The sequence below is a fragment of the Felis catus genome, chromosome A2, assembly GCF_018350175.1.
Source record: "Felis catus isolate Fca126 chromosome A2, F.catus_Fca126_mat1.0, whole genome shotgun sequence".
NCBI lineage: Eukaryota > Metazoa > Chordata > Mammalia > Carnivora > Felidae > Felis > Felis catus.
In genome coordinates, this window is record NC_058369.1 from 3,050,524 (window position 1) to 3,070,194 (window position 19,671).

Here is a 19,671-nt window from a genome sequence, read left to right on the forward strand (position 1 = left end):
CCCTGCTCCCCACCTCCCCCAAACAAAACACAAAGAACATCAAAATCAGGCAAATGAGGCAGCAGCGGTCGTAACAGGCTGCGTTTAGTGGTTTTTTATGTACAAGAAAAATGATTTTTTTTTTGTCTGGTTTTTCATCTTTTGTCTTTTTGTTTTTGTTTTTATTACTTTTAAAGCTTCTCCCCCCCACCCCCAAAAGTGCATTTTTATCAATTGATTTTTTTAAATCTCCCACACTTTATAAAGACTCTCAAATACAGTTTATGGAATGTCTGCTCTGTGCTCTGTGCCCCCGGGCACCGCCCCTGCCCCCCCCCCACCCCCCCCCCGTTCACCAGGCCCGGCCCCCCAAAGTCCAAGGCACCTTGTATCTGGGCCTGGGAGGGGCGGGGGGGACCCTGGGCCTCAGGAACCCTGGCCATGGCCTCCAGGCAGCCCCGGCATCGGGACGGGGGTCTCCCCAGCCCCTCCACCTCCTGGCCCTGCCTGCCCACCCCCTGTGTAAATCTCTGTCCTTAGTGCGAGCTAGTCTGAACTCTGAGGTTATGGCTCCCGGGGCGCCCGAGCCCCCAGGCCCTGACCCGTCCTGCGCCAGCCGCCCTCCAGGAAGGCTGCTTCCTCAGCTTAAATAACTTTTTAAAATAAAACTGCAAATATAAATATCTTTCTTTCTCAAAAAATAGGATTTTTGCTTTTTTTTTTTTTTTTTTTTTTCTGTTTTAAATTTTTTGTCCTGCTTTCCCTTTTACTCTGTCTGGCCTCCTACAATCCCGGCTGCCTGGACTGCCTCGGTCCTGGGGGGCCCCTCCCCCCGCCCGGCCCAGCCTCGACCCCACCATGCGCGACGTGTCCAATGCTGCTGCCCCCCCCCCGCCCCGGCTCCCGCCACCGGGGCCCCCCCCAACCCCGGAAGGAAGTAAAGGGACAGCCAGGTACAAGTGGCGACAAGATGGCCACAGGGGGGTCTCCTGGGCCAGCCACCCAAGGGGGGGGCCGACTTTGGTATGGCCTGCTGGAACCCGGAGAGGCGCAGGCCCACACCCGTGCCAGGCTGGGCCTGGTCCGGAACTTTACATTCACTGGGTTTTAAGTTTTGTTTGTTTTTTTTTTTTTTTTCTGTTTTGTAGTGTTTTTTTGCTTTTTTTTTTTTTTTCTTAATCTCAAAAGGTGGGGTCAGGGTGGGGGGGGGGTGCTAGGCAGGGAGAAGTAGCAAGGGTGTTAGCCTCTCTCTCCTAGGTCCCACAGGCCAGCTGACCGCTCCGGGGGGTGTTGGGGGAGGCCCTCCGGCACACACCTTCCCCCCCCCCCGGGAGCTCCCCCCCCAACCCTGCCCGGAGCCCCTGGCCCGGACCTCACTCTCGCACACACGCTCGCACACATCCACCCAACTTCACCAAGATGATGGAAATAACAATTTCGCTTTGTTTTTCTTTTCTTTTTTTTTTTTTTTTTTTGTACCAGGCAGTTAAAAAAAAAAAAAACACCCCAAAAAAAGAAAACACAAAAAAAAAAAAACCCAAACAACCAAACAAAAAAACGTTTTGCTGTGTCCTTTCTGACCAGTCAGCACGCTCCCCCTCAAATATTTTTTTTTTGTTTGTTTGTTTCCTGAAACGCGAGAACTCAGCAGTATCTTTGGCAACACTTGATCACGACCTTAATTTAAAGAATAAAAATAAAATCGATCCACGTCTATGTACAGTATGTGATTGCGCGGGGTCAGGGGCCGGGGTCCCGGCGCTGGGCCCATGCGGACGCTGCGGCCCCTAGGACGGGCGGGCGGGCCAAGGGTTAAGGCGGAGTGGGTGGGCAGGGCGATCAGAAGCGGAGCTCAGAGCTAGGGGCAGGGGTTTAGTGCAATTCCCGAGGAAGTCTGTGTTAAAAGTGTGCTCGGCGGGGATTCAGCCCTTGACCCCGCCATAGTCCCAGAGGCCTTGATCCCCCCCACCCCGAGTCCAGCCGCCCCCACTGGCCAGGACGACAGCTGTGATTTTTCAGTTGGTTTTATTGCGAGGGGGTGTATGGGGGTGGGGAGAGGGCTGTCCCCTCAGGGAACCTCTCAGCTGGGGTGGGGTGGGGGGGGTCCCTGGCCTGGGCGCTCGAGCTCTCTGCTTGGCCTCCACAGATGGTTCTCCAAAAGGGCTTACTCTATGACACCGGGGTGTGAGGGAGGCCACCCGGCCCTGGGCTCCCCTGCCACCCCCCCTCAGAAGGGGGGGTCCTGAGACATTTGGGGGGCTGACGGGCTCGGGGGGAGGGGTGATGAATAGTATCCTGTAGAAACAATGATGAAAGTTGCCTTCTTAAAAAGCTTCCCTTTAAAAAAAAAAAAAAAAAAAAAAGACAAGACGGGGTCTGTCACAGAGCAAAGGGGCACAGGGAGACGGGCCAGCAGCTGGAGGGGGGGGGGGAGCAGGGGCACCCCTCACCTTGGGCTTTGATGGGGGAGGGTCTCGGCTTGACAGAGCGTCTATTTACAGGGTCCCACGCTAGGCATTGCATATGCGAGAGGGCGTTGGGGTGAGGGTGCCCTGGCCTCTGGCAACACGGTCTCCCCAGCCCTGGCCCCCGTCCGTGGCCTGTGGCTCGGTCAGTACCGGGCCTTTGGGGAGCCAGAGGCTGGGGGGAGGCGGGTGCCAGCCCCCAGATTACAGTCAGTGCCTTTGAATAAAAAGAGGGGTGCCTGGGGGAATATAAGGCCCTGGAGGTGGGGCCCCGCCACCCACCTCGACGGGGTTGACCTGTCCCACATGGCGGCTCCTTGGTGGCCACAAGGAAGGGCGGCCATGCTGGAGGGCGGGGAGCCCCAAAGTGGGCGAGGGGCGAGGGCAGGGGGTGGGGGGAGGGGGGGGGGAGACTGGATTGCTCTAGCTGGTTGGAAGGCCAGCCCTCTCTCGGGCCCATCCCTGAGCTGGGGAGTCAGTAAGGAGGGTCCCCGCAGACACGGGTGGCCAATCGTATGGCTGGCAGGTGATGAGACACCTCCGAATCAGAACCAAAACAGGACAGAATGGGAGGGGGGCGGGGGGGGGGGACACGGCAGAAACACAAAAAAAACCCCACGGTCCTGCCTGCAAGGCAAGGCTTTGGCCCCCGGGTCAAAGCACGAACACCTCAGAAGACCTCGCCCCCGTGCCTTCCTGACCCCTCTCACCTCGGGGAACAGAAGTGGATTCTGCATCTGCGGTGGGTTTTTTTTTTTATTATTTTGTACAAAAATAAATTGACTTTTAGGAATTTCTTTTTGCTCTCTCTCTCGCTCGCTCTCGCTCGCTCTCTTTTATTTTTTATTTTTTTTGTCTTTTCGACTTTTCATAGAAGTTGGTTGCAACTTGTAAACATGTTTTTAAATTAAGAATTAAGATAAAGTATAGTACCCGTTCTGTTACAAAGTGCCAAGACTTCTATTTGTGGTTGGTTGTCTTTTTTTTGTGTGTTTTTTGTGGTTTTTTGTTTTTTTTTCCTTTCATTTTGTAAAATGTTGTCTTTATTGCTTTTGTGACACGAGAACCTCTGGACTCTTCTCCCCTCCTCCCTGCCACCTCGAGACCCTGGGCTCCCTCCGCTCTGGCCTCGTCCACCCCACACTGTTGCTTTGCTCCTCTGAGGAAAGTATATTTTATATATATATATCTATATATATCTATATATAAATTTTGTTTTTAAGGAGGAAAAGAAAAAAAAATCTAAAAAGTGCTTTAAAAACTTGGGAGAGGGCTAAGGGGAGGGTAAAGACAAAAATGTTTTGAATCTCCAAACGTCTCGTGGGGTCTGGGTGGCCTGGGTCGGGGAGCACGGCCTGGGGGGGGAGGGGGGGTGGCGGGGCGCCCTGAGCGGCGGTCCGGGGGGGGGGGGTCCGCCAGGGTGTAAGTGCCGTGAAGGGAGGCGGGGGCAGCCCCCCCCCCCCCCCCCAGGGAGCCACCCTGGCGCCCCCTCCCCCGACTCCCCTCTCCGGGCCTGGAAATAAATAGATTTGTGTCACAGCGGCCAGGACACATACAGGACCACAGGCAGGAGCGGGAGGCAGGGAGGTGGGGGGGGGGGGGGGAGACCCCCACTTAGTAAGTGCCCTGAGGAAGGAGGGTGGGGGTGGGGACAGGGTGCATTTTAACGTCCACTCACAGCGGACAGAGATCATTTAAGGTCTTGTCTGAAAGACTCATAGAAACCAGCGAGGGCATGAGAACAAAAGCCCACCCCAGTGCCCCAGCCCCCGCGGCCACCCTCACCCCCACCTGGCGCCTGGGGCCCTGACCAGGCCTCAGATGGGACCCCAGACTCCATGCTGGGTGTGCCCCGCGGGGGGGGGGGAGGGGGGGGGCTCAGAATCTAGATGTCCCACAAAAACCCCAAACCGAGCCCCGAAACCCGTCGGCGGGGTGGGGGTACGGGGAGCCGGAGCGGGGGCGAGGGTCCCCGCGGAGGGAGAGAACATCATGAAGGAGAAAAATCTCAGAAAAGCACTACCCTAGATTCTGTGGCGCCTCATATATATATATCTGTATATATATATATAGATATAGATATCTGTATATAGATAGATTTTCTTTTTTTGTGTTTTTGGGGGGGTGGTGGGTGATTTTCTCTCTCTCTCTCTCTCTCTCTCTCTCTCTCTCTCTCTGTCTCTCTCTCTCTCTCTCGGGTTTCTGTTTTCTCTTTTTGGTTTTCAGGCAAGTCCGGCCGCGAAGCTGCCGTCGGCGGTGGCCCCGGCGCCCCCGTCGCCTCCCCCTCCGCCGGCACCCGCTACATTCAACCTGCTCAGGCCGTCAGCGCCGGCCTCGTCCTCGTCCTCGTCCTCGTCCTTAAAGTGCTTCTCCTGGCCGTTGCGCCGGCCGTCGGGGGAGCCGGGCGGGGCCGCGGCGCCGGGCGGGGCGGCGGCCCCCGGGGAGGGGTCGGGCCCCCCGAGCGCCCCGCCCCGCACGCGGGGCTTGCGGCCGCGGCGCGAGGGGACGCCGTTGCAGCCGTCCTTCTTGAGGTGTCTGTGCAGGTGGTCGGAGCGCACGAAGGTCTTGCAGCAACTGTCACACTGGTAGGGGCGCAGGCCGGTGTGCACGCGCATGTGGTTCTTCAGGTCGTAGTTGTGCGCGAAGGCCGCCCCGCACTGCTGACACAGGTACGGCTTCTCGCCCGTGTGCTTCCTCATGTGCACCTTGAGCTTGTCTTGCCTGTGGGCGGGGCGGAGGGGGGTGGTCAGCGGGCCACGGCGGGAGACGTGGGCCCTCCGCGCAGGGGTGGGGACAAGCCCGGGAATGCCGGGGCACCCGGGGCAGTGGGCCCGAGACGTGGGCCCTCGGCGCTGGGGAAGCGACACCCACAGGGGCTGGAAAACGCCTTGCACTCCCCCCCCCCCCGCCCCGCCCCCGCTCAAATGGCAGAACCTCTCCGAACCCCTTTTATCCATAGGAGGGAAATAATGGCGCTTCCCTCTGGGGGTTCTGCCTGCGGCACCTGCATTCATTCACAACACTAGGCATTTACTGAGTGCCTGCTGAATACCAGACCCTGTTTCCGGTGCTGGAAAATACTACAGGGCATGAGGCAACACGCCAGGGTGTTTGGTAACAGAGAGGGTGGCCAGCTGTCCTGGTCTCTAAGACCGAAAGTCCTGCATTCTGGGACAGAGGGTCTCCACCCCACAGCCCCCAGTCTCCGTCAACTCCCCCAGCACCTCTGTCTTTCTCTGCTCTGGCCGCGCCGGATTCCTGGCTGTCACTACAACAGGCTGAGCACAAGCCTACTTCAGGACCTTTGCACATGCCGTTCCTGCTGCCTGGAGCCCTTTTTAACTGGACCTTGGTATCTGACTTCCAGCTCAGACGTCACTTCCTCAGACAGGCCCCTCCCCACCTCGCACTCCACCCCACCCACCCCGCGTCCCTCAGGCCACCACCTCTCACTCGTTTGTGTGCCAGTTTCCTTGTTCCTCATCTGTCTGCCTGCCTGGACTGCGAGCCGCAAGACAGCGGGGCCCGGGTGATTCCGGGGCCCCTGCCTGCCCATCTCGCCCCACAGGGAACGGTGCGGAGCCAGCCAAGCTGGCCAACGGATCAGCCCTAAAGCAACGACAGTCCGGGTGCTGCTCCGTCTCACACAGCAGCCACGGCTCTCACACGCGGCCCGAACCCTCGAGACGTGGCCTGTTCAAGCTGAGATGGGCCACCAAGTCCAAAAGGCGCCCCAGATCTTGAAGGCTTCGTTCGCGTAACGTGTCCTGCAAACTGGCTCGCTTAGAGCTCTGTACGCTGATTACACGTTGAACGCAAGAAAAATGGACGTCAAACACGACTCGAGTCACTTTCACCTGTTCCTTTCACTTTTTAAAAAATGCGCCTACCGGAAGATGTCAAATCACAGAGGTGACTCACGTGATCGCTGGGTTGGCCTCTAGCCGTGGGAGAGGATTCCTGCCTGGAATCCACAGGGCAGGGGCAGAGACCTGGGTCTCCGGAACCCTGGCCAGCATCTGACCCGTTCCTTGCTGCAGCCTCTTGCACCCTACGGCTCAGCCATCCTGGGCCTCTCACTTTTCACACCTACCGCAATGCTCAGTGCCGGGACCGACAAACTCCTATGCATCCGTCAAAGCCCCATCTCAAATGTCCCTCCTCCTCCAGGAAGCCTTTCCCACTCCTCAGAGACTTGTTCTCCCCAGGCTCTTCTAGCCCCAGGTCCCTACCTCTGGCACCACCCACAGAGCTCTAACCCTTTCAAGCCTCCCTATTGCCCTGAGGTTCAAGGCCTGGCCCTTTGCAACCAGACCCCTGCCTCTTCTCCAGCCTTATAATCCCACGTGAGTCAACAGAACTCGGGACACAGTGAACTCCTCGTTCCCTGGACCGCCCGGGTCTCTTAGCCCCGAGGGAGCGCCCTTCCCTCCACCTCCTCAGAGTCTACGAACACGGTCTCCCGCTTGTCCCGTCCAGATCCCAGCGCGGGCCAGGTCCAGAGGGGACAGCAGGGACTCCGACTGAGGAGCAGAGAGACTCCTCCAGTTAAGGCTCAGAGAGGCAAAGCGACCTGTCCCAGGCTGCACAGCGGGCCAGGGGCTGCCCGGTGGTGGGGTGGGGGTGGAAGCAGCCTGTTTCGTCACCCCGAGCCCTGGTCCGGGTAATTATAGCCCCGGCTGCCACAGGCCCCGCTTACTCAACTCTCTAGTGTGACTCACAGGGGCCCCTGGGCTCCCTGGCCTGGAGGAAGGCGTGGGGGCTGGGGCCCTGGGTTGGGGGCAAAGAGGAGCCAGGTGGGCACGTGGGGGTAGAGGCCCGGCCTGGTGTGGCGCTCCCTGCCTCAGTTTCCCCGCCTGGTAAACAGGATCAGCCTGAGTCAGGGTGGGGTAGCCAGGAGAGCTCCAGTTCAGAATGAAGCCACCTGAGGCCTGTCATTAGGGGTGTGGGACCGGGGCGGGGGGGGGGGGGGGGGGGAGTGTCAGGGGAGCCCCAGGCCCCTTCTCACCCTGCTCACATCTCCAGATCCTGGCTTACTGGGCCTCTACAAAGCTGCCCCTCCTGGGCCCAGAGACCCTGAGGGCACAGCCCACAGCCACCTTACGACCCCTGTCTGGAGGAAGAGGCAGGCCCCGAGACTAACAGCGCCCCAATCTCACCAAATGGGGGGGGGGCAGGTCCCCAAATAGATTCCCACCTCCCAGGTGGCACCCTTTACCCCCTGCTTAGGGTCCCGAGCCCTGCAGTCTGGGCCACACCCTCTTCTCCTGGCCTGGTGGGGAAGGGGCCGGGGGTCAGCCCCTAGATCCTGTCCCCACGGGGCAGGGCCGGGAAGCTGGGACAATGGCCTCTTTCTTCAGCCTGGGTGGGCGTGGCTGGGGGAACCCCAGGGCGGGTGGGGGTAGGGGGTGATGCTGAGTCACCCAGCCTGGCCAGGCCCCTGCACGCCAGCCCCCCGCGCCCCCCCCTCCCCCCCCCGCCGCCGGCTGGCCCACAGGGCCCAGCCAGCCAGCTCTGGACTCTTAAGACCCAATCACAAATTCCCCTAGCCTGGCCTCCAACTCCTCCCGCCTAGGGACCAAACCCAGGGGCTCCCATGTCCATTTCCCTCCTGCTGCGGCCGCGACCCCCAAGCTGAACTGGCCTCAGGGCCTTTGCAGTGGCGCTTCCCTCCTCGGGGACTCAGCTCTCTGTTTAAAACAGCCGCCGCCCCCTCCCTGGTTCTCTGCTCCCAACTTGCGTTCTCAACTCTGTGGTTTTAGCTCACACACGCCCCATGGCCCGCACGGGGATTCTGGCGTGCCTCTCCACTCCTGGGTCCCCCGGGGCCTAGGACAGGGCCTGGCACCCAGCAGGTGCTCCGTAAATGCTGGCCGAGTAGAGCGAGTCCCCCGGGGCTCCTGGGAGACTCAGGGAGGCAGCCCGGCTCCCCCCGCCCTACGGGGCAGCCACCCTCTCCCCAGGCAAACGTCGTGGGCCTCCAGTCCGGAGGAGAAGAACGCCCCCACCCCCGACTCCCGGGCCTTCCCTCGAGCCTGAGCCTCCCGTGGTCCGGCCCCGACGCCTATGGGCTCGGCCTGGGGAGTGCCCGAGCCCTCCCCCGCCCGAGACAGAGAAAGCACCATCCCTGGAGGAGACAGCGGTGCTGCGGGGGGCGGGGGTCCCAGCGTGCCCGCTGCACCCCGTCCCCCGCCCCCCACCCCCGCCCCGCGGCGCACCGGCTCACCTGGTGAATCGGACTTTGCAGATGTTGCACTCATAGGGCTTCTCTCCGGTGTGGGTCCGGATGTGCCGCGGCAGCTTGCCGGCGCCCTGGATGACCTTCTCGCAGATGGGGCACTTCTGGAAGGCCTTGGCCCGGATCTTCTTTTCCACCTTCTGCGACCAGGCCGGGTAAACATCCCCGTCGTGGGCGCCGCTGAAGTACTTCAGGTAGTAGTCCACGACGCCCTTGTCGTCCGCCCGCGACTCGTCGTCGCTGTCCCCCGCCGCCGCCGCCGCCCCCGCCCGGCCCACCGATGACATCATCTGCTGCAGCAGCGTGCTGGCCGCCAGCCCATCCGCGTCGGGCCCGTCCCCGTCCCCGTCCTCGGCCGCGCCCGACAGGAAGCCCGGAGAGTCGCCCGGCTCGGGGGCCGCCTCCGACAGCGAGGCCGCTTCCTCCTCCCCACCCCGGCCGTAGTGGCCGTTCTGCGTGGCGGTGGCCGGCGGGGCCACGGGCGGCGGGAAGAGGCCCCCGGCAGGGGCGTCCTCGTCCCGCTCCGGCCACAGGCCCGGGTTGCTGTCGCCCTCGTCCGCGTCCCCGGCCGAGGGCCGCTCGGCCGGCGGCCCCGGCCCGTAGAAGTCCAAGCCATTGCAGTCGCCGGCGGCCACGGCGGCCACGGCCGCGGCCACGGCCTCCTTGGTGGCGTCCAAGTCCTCGTCGGATGTGCCGAAAGCAGACCAGGGGAAGGCGGCGGTGGGGGGCAGGCTGTTCATGGGGTTGCTCTGGAAGAATTCGAGGTACTCCTTGGCCCGGAGGAGGTTCCGCTGGTCGGTCTGATCCACGAGGTCCAGCTGCCCGGCGTCGGCGCCCGCGTCGGCCGCCAGGATCTGCCGGTCGAGGAGGTCGGCGCAGACGTGGCTCACGGCGGGGATCTCCAGCAGGCGGGCGGCGCTGAGGATGTCGCTCACGTTGGCCGTGCTGACGGTGAGCGTGGCCGTGTAGGCGAAGTCCATGAGGGCCGTGAGGGCCTCGGCGCTGACGAAGTCGATCTCATACACGTTCTGCTGGTCCACCACGGCGCCCGACGTGAACAGCTTCTTGAAGTACTGGCTGCAGGCCGCCAGCACCGAGCGGTGCGTGGGGAACTCCCGGCCCTCCACCAGGATCACCACGTCGCACAGCAGGCCCTGCGTCCGCTGCTCGTTGAGTCCGCTCAGGATGTCGCTGCTGTGGTCAGGGAACGGGATCCCGATGGGGCCGTCCACACCGCCGGCCATCTTCCGCGCCGAGACCTGCAGCGCCAGGTGGGGGGGGGGGGGGAGGGAGGGAGGGAGTAGTGATCGTGAGGGTGCGGGGTGGTGGGCGCACCGGCCGGGGCTGGCGACCCCCGGAAGGCGGCGCCCCCTCCCCCCCCCAGCCTCAGTTTCCCAGCTGTGCACCAGGGCAGGCGGACGTACAGTGCTGCCTTATCAACGGGCAAAACCCACGCCGGGGGCTCGAGCGACAGATCCTGACGCCCCCCCCCCCTTCCACCAGAGGGCCCCCTAGAGTGCCCGGCCAAGGGATGATTTGAGGCGGTACGGGAGCACGCAGTAGGCGCTCGATAAATGCCTTGCTTCCTAATGAATCTGAGTGCTGGCTTCTGCCCGCACCCTCTCTAGGAGGCGGTGATGCAAGGCACCCACTGTGTGCTGTCATATGCCCGAGCCCCCCCGCAGTCCCTGCAGGCAGCACCGTCCGCCCTATGGAGGTGAGAAAACAGGGCTCCGGGAGGAGAACCACGCCCACGGCCCCTCAGCCGTACCCCGACTCAAACCTAGGATGTGTGACCCGGGGGACAACCCGGTCGTCAGTCCCTGCCTGGCCCCTGGGCCTCTCTGACCTCCCAGTGAGGCTCCGAGTCAGGAGGAAAGGGTAAGGCCAAGACCCGGGGACCAGGCTGTGGGCGTGCCCTGGAGGGGCGGAGCCAGCGGCCACACGACAAGCCACTTCCCGCGCCTCGCGGAGCCCCCAGCACGAAGCAGCTCAGCTTGGCCCAGGCACAGCAGAGAGTCACGGGGTGATGGGGGGGGGGGACGACTGCCTGAGGCTCCTTTTCCCTGCCCACCCAGGCTGAACCCCCAGAAGAGAAGCAGGGGCTTTCTGTCCACCTCATGCCCACCCGGCTCCTCCCCAACTCTTGGCCACCCTGTTCGGCCCAGGGCCTCAGTCTCCCCATCTGTCGAATGGACAGAGAGGCCTTTGGAAAAGCTGGCGGTAGTGGTGGGGGACACTCCGTCTGTCCTGCCCCTCTCCCCCACTCCCTTTTTCCGCCTTCCCCTGGGCTGTGACTCATCCACCCACTCGGGCGCTTGTGCAACCCTCTGGCTCCTGTCCCCACCCCTCCACCCTCTCCGGGGAGCCCCCAGCTGCCCCAAGCCACCCAACACAACCCACGTTCCTCCGGGTGCCCAGCTCTCAGGACTGAGCCCCCAGACATCTCCCGGGAGGGGGGCCGCGCCTTCCTTGGCCTAAGGGCCTCGGGACCCCCAGCCCTCCAGGCAGAGCACGAGCAGCTCAACCCAGCTCCGACCCACATCCCTCCCACCTCGAGTGGACCAGCCTGGCAAGGGACCCCGGGGTTGATCTGGCCCGACCCAAGGCCAGGCCGGGACTGTCCCGACCCGGGGCCGCCCTGGGAGCAGGGCCCTGGCCCTGGGGCTGACACAGAGGCCTTTGTGTGGCCACTCGGGCCCGCACTACACTTCCCAGGACGCCTCTCTCTGCGGCCCGCCCTCTTTCCCGCTGACCACACCAGCTGCTCGGCTCCCCCCTCTGTTCCGCCAGCCTGTGGTGGGGCCGGGGGGGGGGGACGCTCAGATGTGGCTGTTGGGAGCAGGAGATGGGGGGGACGCCCGACCCCATCTGAGGCCCAGCCACGGAAGCCTCGGAGGAGCCCCTGTGGCGGCTCCCACCCCCTGCCACCATCTGCCGTCTGGCCCCAGGCCCCAGGGAGCAAGTGGGCAGATGGGCTCCGGATCAGACTGGCCTCGGCCCTCCTCACCCCCTTCTGATCCGGGCCACCAAGGCCTCAAGATGGCCACCCTGGCCCCGCTTGCCATCCTCCCCCCAGGTGCCTCAAGGTCCGGACCTGCAATGGTTCAGAGGATTCACCAGCACCTCCCCCCCACCCCCGCCCCCCCAGGCTGCCCCACCCCTGCCTTCCCACGGGCACCGCGCCTGCCGGGCAAGGGGGCTGGCGCAGCCCGGCCCGAAGTATGAAGATGCTCGGGCTCCGGTTTGCAGCCGGCCCGGGGCCCCGGGCCTGGGTCTCCACCAGCCAGGCGAGCCTGCAGCGCGGCGCGGCCCGTAGGTCCAAAGGCCACGTCTCTGTCCCCTCCAGCCAGGGCCTCTGTTTCCCCCACGTAATCCTAAGAGACCCCCCACCCCCACCCCCAGCAAGCCCTTGCCTCATCCCTCAGCCTGGAAACTAAACTGGGTCTGCAGACAACCTGGCCCACACCCTCCCGCCACCTGCGTGCCACACCCCAGGCCACTGCCCCCACCCCTTGGGACCCCTCCCTCTAAGGCAGAGGCAGAAAACCCTGCGCGGGTCAGGCGGGCGACCCGGCAGTTAAAAGGCACCTGTTTGCTGAACACCCACTGTGCGCCACGGCATCTTCTCGCCAGGACAGCCGTGTGGCCTCCTGCACCCTAAGAGGCCCGGCCGGCACCTGACACCCAGTAGGTGCCCCCACGCCAGGTGGCTGCGCCGGTCAGGACGACCCAATGAAACTTCCCTCCTCCAGGAAGCCCCACCCCCACGCCGGCCAGGTCCCCACCCTCCAGGGCCAGGGTCCTCACAGCTCGGGCCCACACCCACCCAGCCCATCTTTCATCAGAGCCCCGCCCCCGCCTCCATGGGATTTCCGGGGCGCTCGGTGCTGACTCGGCGGCCGAGGGGCAGGCCTCAGCAGGCTCCCCCCCTCCCCCCACCCCCGCCGCCGGCGCACAGTAGGGGCGCAGCAAACCGGATGAACCAAAGACCACAGAGCTATGCGCGGAGTGAGCCCACACCCAGCCCCGCCCACCCGGCTGGCGCGCTCCCCCGGTCCCACCTCTGAGCTAACCTAGGGTCATTTATTTGCTGCACGGTTTCCAAGGCGGCAGAACCCGGGCCTGTCGGGAGCCCTCCCCGGGGCCTCCCGTGTGCCCTGGACGATTGGGGGCTAACTGGCACCTCGTTTCATCCTTCTCGCTGTAAGCCCAGGGCTTTACAGAACGAGGAGAGGCTCAGAGAGGTGAGGAGGCCTGGGCAAGGGCACACAGCAGACCAGCGGCCAGGCCGGGGACCCAGCGCCAGGTCAGGAGTGCCCCCGCCTGGCCCCGGGAGCAGCAGGTGTGGCAAGGGCATCCTGAGCGCGGAGAACAGGACAGGCAAAGGCCGGGAGGTGGGCGCCCCGGAGAGGGACAGGGGGAGGAGGCCCTATTTACCGTGCTTCCCAAGGTCAGGGGCAAGGTGAGGGTTGGGGCGGGCCTCCTCCTTCTCCCCCCTCCCCAGACTCTCGGGAAGGAGAGGGGGTGGCCAGCAGGGGGTGGGCAGGTAACTGCCACCTGCTGTCTTCCTGGAAGAGGGGGCGAGGGGGGTTGCATTATGAGCGGTTGAGGCCTGTCTATCCCCCACGCCCCGGCCCCGACACAGAGTAGAACAGGAAACCAAAGAAGGGACCTCTGACACCTACTGTGTGCCGTGCACAGCAGTCCGGGCCCAAATCCCAGGTCCTCCACTTCCAGGCTGTAGGACACTGGGCAAGAGGCAGGGCCTCTCTGTGCCTCAGTTTCCTCGGAGGTCATGACAAGTGCCAAGGGGACTGGGGCTGCTTGAGGCCCAGGGTCCCGGCCCCACCTATTCAGCAAACTCTGCCTGAGGACCTACTGTGTGCCGGCATGCGTCCCCAAAGGCCCAGTGAGGCTGCTTACTGACCCCCCCCCCGGGCCTCCTTGCGGATGGGGGGGGCTCTGAACTTAACCTCCGAATGTGACTCCAGGAATTCAGCCCCCTCCCCACCTACTGCGTGTCAAGGAAGTATGTGGTGAGGCCCCAGGAGGAAGCCAGGGGCGAGGAGCCCTCACCTGGAGGGGAAAACCAGACCCAGAGAGGGTGGGTGGCCGGCCCAAGGTCACACAGCAAGTCTGGTGCCCAGGTGCGGTCGCCAGGCCCACGCCCAGCCGCCCCCGCCCCCTCCCAGGCCAGCGGCCTGTGTTGCAAGGTTGGTCCCAACGGGTAACCCCGCCCTGACCTGGTGCCAATCCCTGCCTGGCCCGGTCCCCGGCCTGGGGTTTAATGGGACAGGAATGCAGCGTCCCGATTAGGGAGTGGGGGGCACCAACGGCCCAGGGTGGCTGCCGGGCTGCCAGCCCGCCTGTCCTCACAGGCCTCCAGCCAGGCCAGACACCAGCAAACAGGCCCTCGGCCATTTTATGTGTCCATTTATTGCCCTAAATGGGGAGGGGCTTCCTGCCCAGGCCTTAAAGGGCCAGAGGCAGGAAGGCTGCAGGCCGGTGGGAAGTTGGGGGGCGGGGGGTGCTTCGAGGAGGTCACAGGGATCCCATCTGACCCCCAACTCATGGGTGGGGCTGAGGCTCACCCTATTCCCACGCTCTCGAGGGCTGTCGCGAGTCAGGAAGTAACAGCCCTGACGCCAGTCACCGGCTTCCAAGAGAAAGCCCCGGGAAGCCAGAGCCACTCGTGGGGAGTTAGAAGGAATGAGCTTCCCATCACCTGGGGGTAAGCAAAGCCAGGCTTCGCAGATTCCCAGCACGGTCTAGCCCACCCTTGCTCAGGCTGTACCTGCTTGGACAAAATGCCCAGAAGGGGCCTGGCTGGCCTCTCGAAGCTGTCCTCTCTTTCGTCCAGACCTCTCCCTCCCTCCCCCGAGGCCTGCTTGTTACCAGGAGGTGCCTGCACCTCCCACCACCACCCCCCCCCCCGCCCCCAGCCCGGGCAGGTGGATCGCTAAGCCTGGAGGGCCCAGACGAGGGGGAGCCTGGCCCATTGGGGCCTTGTGTCCTGTGCCCACAAACCCGCCAGCTCCCTCCCATCAAACACATCCTGATGGGAGGTGGGACGGGGCCTTGTTTTCCAGTTAAACCAGAAAGGCGTGGGTGGGGACACTTCCACCGAGTGGCCGCTCACAGCCTGCTGGGGGGACAGATGGAGGGGCCAGTCCTTTGGCCAGGCTCTTCACAAGCGCCAGATTCTCAGCAGGGCCCCTTCCGCGCTTTGGGGCTCCACTCAGGACTTGGGCCCCGAGGGCAGGCGCTGCTCCTCAACAGGCCCGACCCTGATCTCGACAGGGGTCCTCACAGGTCTGTAATCACTGCCCCACTTTACGGGTCAGGAAACTGAGGCTCAGAGAGGGGAAGTGACCCGCCCAGGGTCACACAGCAGAGCTCACTCTGAACACAAGCCCACTGGCTCTGCACTGCCCGGCTGGTCCTTCCCAGGCTCCTCCCCCCTCCTCCACACTGCCCCCAGGTACCAGCAAGGGACTGAACCCCCTACCCTGGAGGCCTTGGAGCCGAGCCCCCTCAGAGCTGCCTCTGCCTCAGAAAAAGGAGAGGTTTGCCTGAGGTCACAGAGGGAGCCTGGGGCAGGACTGGAGTCCTGCTGACATCTGTGAACTCAGGACAGGGGGGCCCTAACCCCTGGTCACCAGGGATGCAGCACTCTCCCAGGCCCTGACACCGCACGACAGTCGCTCAGCCAAGTCTCCTGGGGAATCAGGGACTAAACCCTCAGGACCACAGGTTTGGGCTGATGGCGAGACTGAGGCTGGCAGAGGGGCGGTGGTGGCCTCCCCAAGGCGACCTCAGGTGGAGGTGAGGGCTGGGCTGGGACTGGACCACACTGGCCCCCACCCAAGCCTGTTCCTCTGGTCCCCACTGCCCAGGGCTGTTGCAGGGCGGTTTATGGTCCATCAGGTGCCTGGAGCACAAGGTGACAGGTGAGGGGGTTCTGCATGTCTCAAGTGGCCGGGCTGGCAACACACTCCGGCAGAATCCCCGTGGCGCCCTGAGTTGATCTAGGTGCTCCCTCCACGAGGGAGGGCAGGAAAGAGGACACAGGTAGGACCGCCCAGGGAGAACCCTGTAACCCCAATTTACAGCGGGGGACACCCAGGCTCCAAAAGGCCAAGGGGCTTGTCCAAGGTCACACAGCAGCTAGTGGGTCATTCGAAACCCCGGCAGACCTCGGGCCAGCTCTGCTGCAGAGGGGCTGGCCCTGAGTCTCAGCTTTAGCGAGGTGACCTCAGTCATCTTGGGTAGAATGGGTCATAAAACCCAGAGCCCTGCCCATCTCCAGGGGCCAAGGTGCCAAGGTGCGGGACTGTGGCTCAGAGAGGGCAGGAAAGGCCTTAGCGAGCCATAAAAGTACCTGCCACAGAAGGCTGGGGAGGCGAGAGGACAAGGGGCTCATGCTGTGTGACCTTGGGCACCTGGCTGGCCCTCTCTGAGCCTCGCTGTCCTCTTTGGACACAGGGTTTCATAAGCCCCCGGAAGTCTCCATTTGGCCTACAAATGCCGGCTCTCAGCCCCCAGGTCCCCAGGAAGAGAAGTGGGTGGGTGCCCCTCAGCTGAGAGGAGACTCGTCTTGTGAGTCAGGAGGCAGGGCCATGAGGGTCAGACCCAGGCCCAGCTAGGTGACCTTGGGCTGCTCTCTGCTTCCCCCTGGGCCTCAGTCTCCCCTGCCCAACACGGCACCTGCTCCGAGGGCTGCTGTAAGCCGCCCCCCCTGCCTGCCCCGGGGTCCCCACACGCGTGTCTAGCCTCCCCTCCCAGCCTTGGTTTCCTCCTGTGGCCAAGGGGACTGCCACCAGCCTGACCCAGCTATAGGTCAGAGGGCCCCAGGGAAGAGAAAGGAAGGGAAAAGGCAAACACGCGTACTTGCTACGGCCTCAGGAACCTTCCCCACTGGATGAGACCCAGCTCTGCCAGGCCTCAGTCTCCCACACAGAGGAAAGGGCGCATCAGCTCCCTGCGGCCACCCCCTGCTGCTTCTCCTAGGGCCTGTGCTGAGAGTTTCTCGTGGCTCCCGGCCCGGGCCAGGGTGCTGACTGGCCACCACGCAGCCAATCAGAACTGAATAATAAATACCCCCCCAAAGTGACCCTCGAATTAAAATTTCAGTGTCCCCGTTGGCTCCTCTTTCCCTCATTAGGCATGCGGATCCCAGGCCTCCGCTCTTCCAGTCACCGGCTCCTGCCCCCCCTTCTCCCCTAGGCTCCCGTCTCCACAGCGATGGCTGGCGGTAAACAGAGCCCCGAGCCCAGCCGACAAGTGCCAGGCCCGGTGCGCTCTAGGGGCCCCAGCGGGGGTGGCCCCCAGGGGAAAATGCCCCCTGCACGGAGCCGAGCCTGGACTCCCCGGACCTCTCCCAAGACCAGCTCTGCCAATAGGAAGTGATCGGCTGGTCCTGCGGAGGGCCCCCCCAGTGTGGGAGCGGCACACTCAGGGTTACGCCCTGGCCGTGTTGTGGTGGGGGGGAGGGGGGGGGCGCTGACATGGAATCCCGGATGCCCTCTCCAGCCGGCCCTGCTCCCGGAGGCAGCTGGCAGGGGGAGGGGGTGCGTAGTAAACCAAGCCTGCCACCCATGGGTGAACCAGGTGGGCACACCCGGGGAAGGGGCACCAGCACCTCTCTCACTTCCGCCGCCCAGCTTGGGGGGGTGGGGGGAGGAGTTGTCTGCCTCCCCTGCCGGCTCACTCCACTGCTGGCTGCATTCCCCAAACATTTAGTGGGCGCCCACTGGGTGCCCCAGCCAGGTTGGACAGCAGTCTCTTGCTGCGGTCCACCGGGCTCCCCAGCCAGCAGTGCCACCCAGAACCCGCAAAGGCCTGTGCCCCGGGGAGAGGTGGGGGGGGTGCACCGGCCCCGGCGCTCAGTTCAGGCCCCTGCCTGGTTCCAGGCCCGGGACTAGGGGAGGGGGCTGGTTCCCAAGCCAGGGAGGGAGGAAGGGCGAGGGAGGGGGCCGGATCCCACCAGCTCACCCCCTCCTCTGCCGGGACTCAGGGTTCGCACGTGGTGGTGGCGTCAAGGGGAAGGAGGGGGGGGTCTGAGCCAGAGGAGACGGGGTCACGCGCTTTGGGGGCGCGGGCGGGAGGAGAGGGGTGCTCTCCGCCCCCTCCCCCGGGGCCGGAGCCGCGCGGCCGCGCGGGCGGGGCAAGGGGCCAGGCCTGTCCCCCCACCCAAGGCTGAGTCAGGCCCGGGCGGGGGCAGGAAGCGGCCCCCTCCCCCGCCCCGGCCGCAGCGCGCGGCCCCCGCCCCGGCCCGCGGGCCCCCGCCGCACCGCCCGCGTGAGGGGCTCCTACCTCCTTCCCGGGGCAGCGGCGAGGGGGCCCGGCCCCGGCGGCGGCGGTGGCGGCGGCTGCGGCTGGGCTGGCTCCCTCCGAGGGGCCGGGAGGCGGCAGTGAGCCTGGCCCCGCGCCACCCCCCGCCGCCGGCGGCCAATCCCCACCCGGGCTGGGGGGAGGGCGATGCAAATTACCCCGGATCTGGGTCCGCCCGCCCGCCTCCCCCACGCCCGGGCCCGGCCTGCACTAGGCCGCGCATCCCCGGGCTCGCTTGCGCCGCGCGGCCGCTGGGGCCGCCGCCCTCCCCGGGGAGCGCCGGGTGGGTGACCCACCCCCCCCTACCGGGGCGGGGGGCCGAGGGGAGGGGGGCTGGGGACGGTTACACAACCAGGCGGGGAGGGGCCCCGGGGCGGGGAGGGGGCCGGCCCGCGGGCCGCGCAGCCGGAAGCCGGGGACCGCCACCGGCCCCCGGCGAGGGGAGCCCGGCTTCAGGCTCCGCCTCCGGGCCGGCTCGGCCCGCCTCCGCGCCGCGCCGCGCGATCGGTCCGCGCCCATTGGTTCGCCGGCCCGCCGCTCACCGCCCCTCCTCCGCACCGCCCCTACCCGCGGACCGCGGCGGGCCGCCGGCGCGAGGCACCCTGGGACTTGTAGTCCCAGCCGCCTGCCACCTGCCAGTCGCAAGCGGTGGGGGGACTACGGCGTCCAGAAGCCCCCGCGGCCGCGCCCGCCCACCGGGACACTCCACCCCTTCCCCCTCCTTTGCAAAGCCCCCCTCCCTGTTTTTTCAGCCCCCTCCCCCCCATCCCCCATGGAGCTCAATCCTGGCCAACTCCAACGTATGCACGCAGCACCGAATAGGCCCCCGGGGGGCGAAAGCACCCCCAGTACCTAGCTGCAAACTTAGCACGCGACGCGCCCCCCTATCTCCCCACGCCGGTTCCCCCCCACCCTCAATGCGGCCCCGCTTCCCCTCCCCCGCTCCCCGCGCGTCTGGGATCCCCGAAAAGCCATGCACTGGGGCGCGGGGGGGGGGTGCTGGGGCATAAACCCATGCACTTCGCCCCCAATCCCCCTTCCCGGGCGGCGCCCCCTCCCCGCGCTCGGGATCCAGGGCGCTCCCAGCCTCCGGGCAGCTGCCAACCACCCCCTCCTCTGAAACTTGCGGAACGTCCGCGGCTTCCCGGATCTCCCCTTCCCGAGAGGGCAGAGGTGGGCGCAGCGCCCCCGGCCCGTCCCCGCCCTGCACCCCGTGCGGGGGGCCGCGCCGGGCGCTGACTTACCTCGCGCGGCCGGGCCGGGGCCGGGCCGGGCCGGGGCGCGAGGGGCCGGGGCCCGGAGTTGGGACTGGGCTCCTCGGCCGCTCGCCTCCGGGGTCCGCGTCTCTCGCTCTCCGCCTCTCGCGCTCTCCACTCGTCGCTCCCTCGCTCCGGCGGCGGCGGCGGCGTCACTGCCCCTACAGTAACTGTACAGTACAGCCAAAGCCCCGTATGATGCTCGCGACTCCCTTCCTGGTTTCTCCGAGGGCAAGAGGGGTCCTCCCTTGTCTTAAAGGTGCCGCAGCCGCCGGCCCCCCCCACGCCCAGCCCGCCCCCCCCACCCCGGCCTCGGAGGCCAGAACAGGCTCGGCAGGTCCCCCCTTGCCACGTCTCTGCCCTCCCGTGGGGCTTCGCCCGCTGCGCCGGGGAGACC

General features: G+C 65.1%; 1 protein-coding gene and 1 long non-coding RNA gene across 5 annotated transcripts; one reads left to right on the forward strand and one right to left on the reverse strand.

The window, feature by feature from the left end:
- Positions 1–45: 45 nt before the first annotated feature.
- On the reverse strand, positions 46–19,577 carry ZBTB7A (zinc finger and BTB domain containing 7A). Of its 4 annotated transcripts, none has more exons than XM_023243870.2 (3): positions 19,263–19,577; positions 8,671–9,941; positions 46–5,165 (listed from the first exon to the last, which is right to left on the reverse strand). In XM_023243870.2, exons 2-3 carry the CDS (start codon positions 9,924–9,926, stop codon positions 4,667–4,669), a joined length of 1,755 nt encoding a protein of 584 aa, XP_023099638.2. In that variant the 5' UTR covers positions 9,927–9,941; positions 19,263–19,577; the 3' UTR covers positions 46–4,666. The 4 variants fall into 4 exon arrangements, with proteins under 4 accessions (XP_023099638.2, XP_023099629.2, XP_023099648.2 ...); XM_023243861.2 differs by lacking the exon at positions 19,263–19,577 and adding an exon at positions 18,001–18,319; XM_023243880.2 differs by lacking the exon at positions 19,263–19,577 and adding an exon at positions 13,371–14,578.
- Positions 4,975–6,300, forward strand: LOC111557773. Its single transcript, XR_002738068.2, has 2 exons — positions 4,975–5,113; positions 6,013–6,300. It is a non-coding gene; the product is annotated as an uncharacterized LOC111557773 (long non-coding RNA).
- Positions 19,578–19,671: the final 94 nt, after the last annotated feature.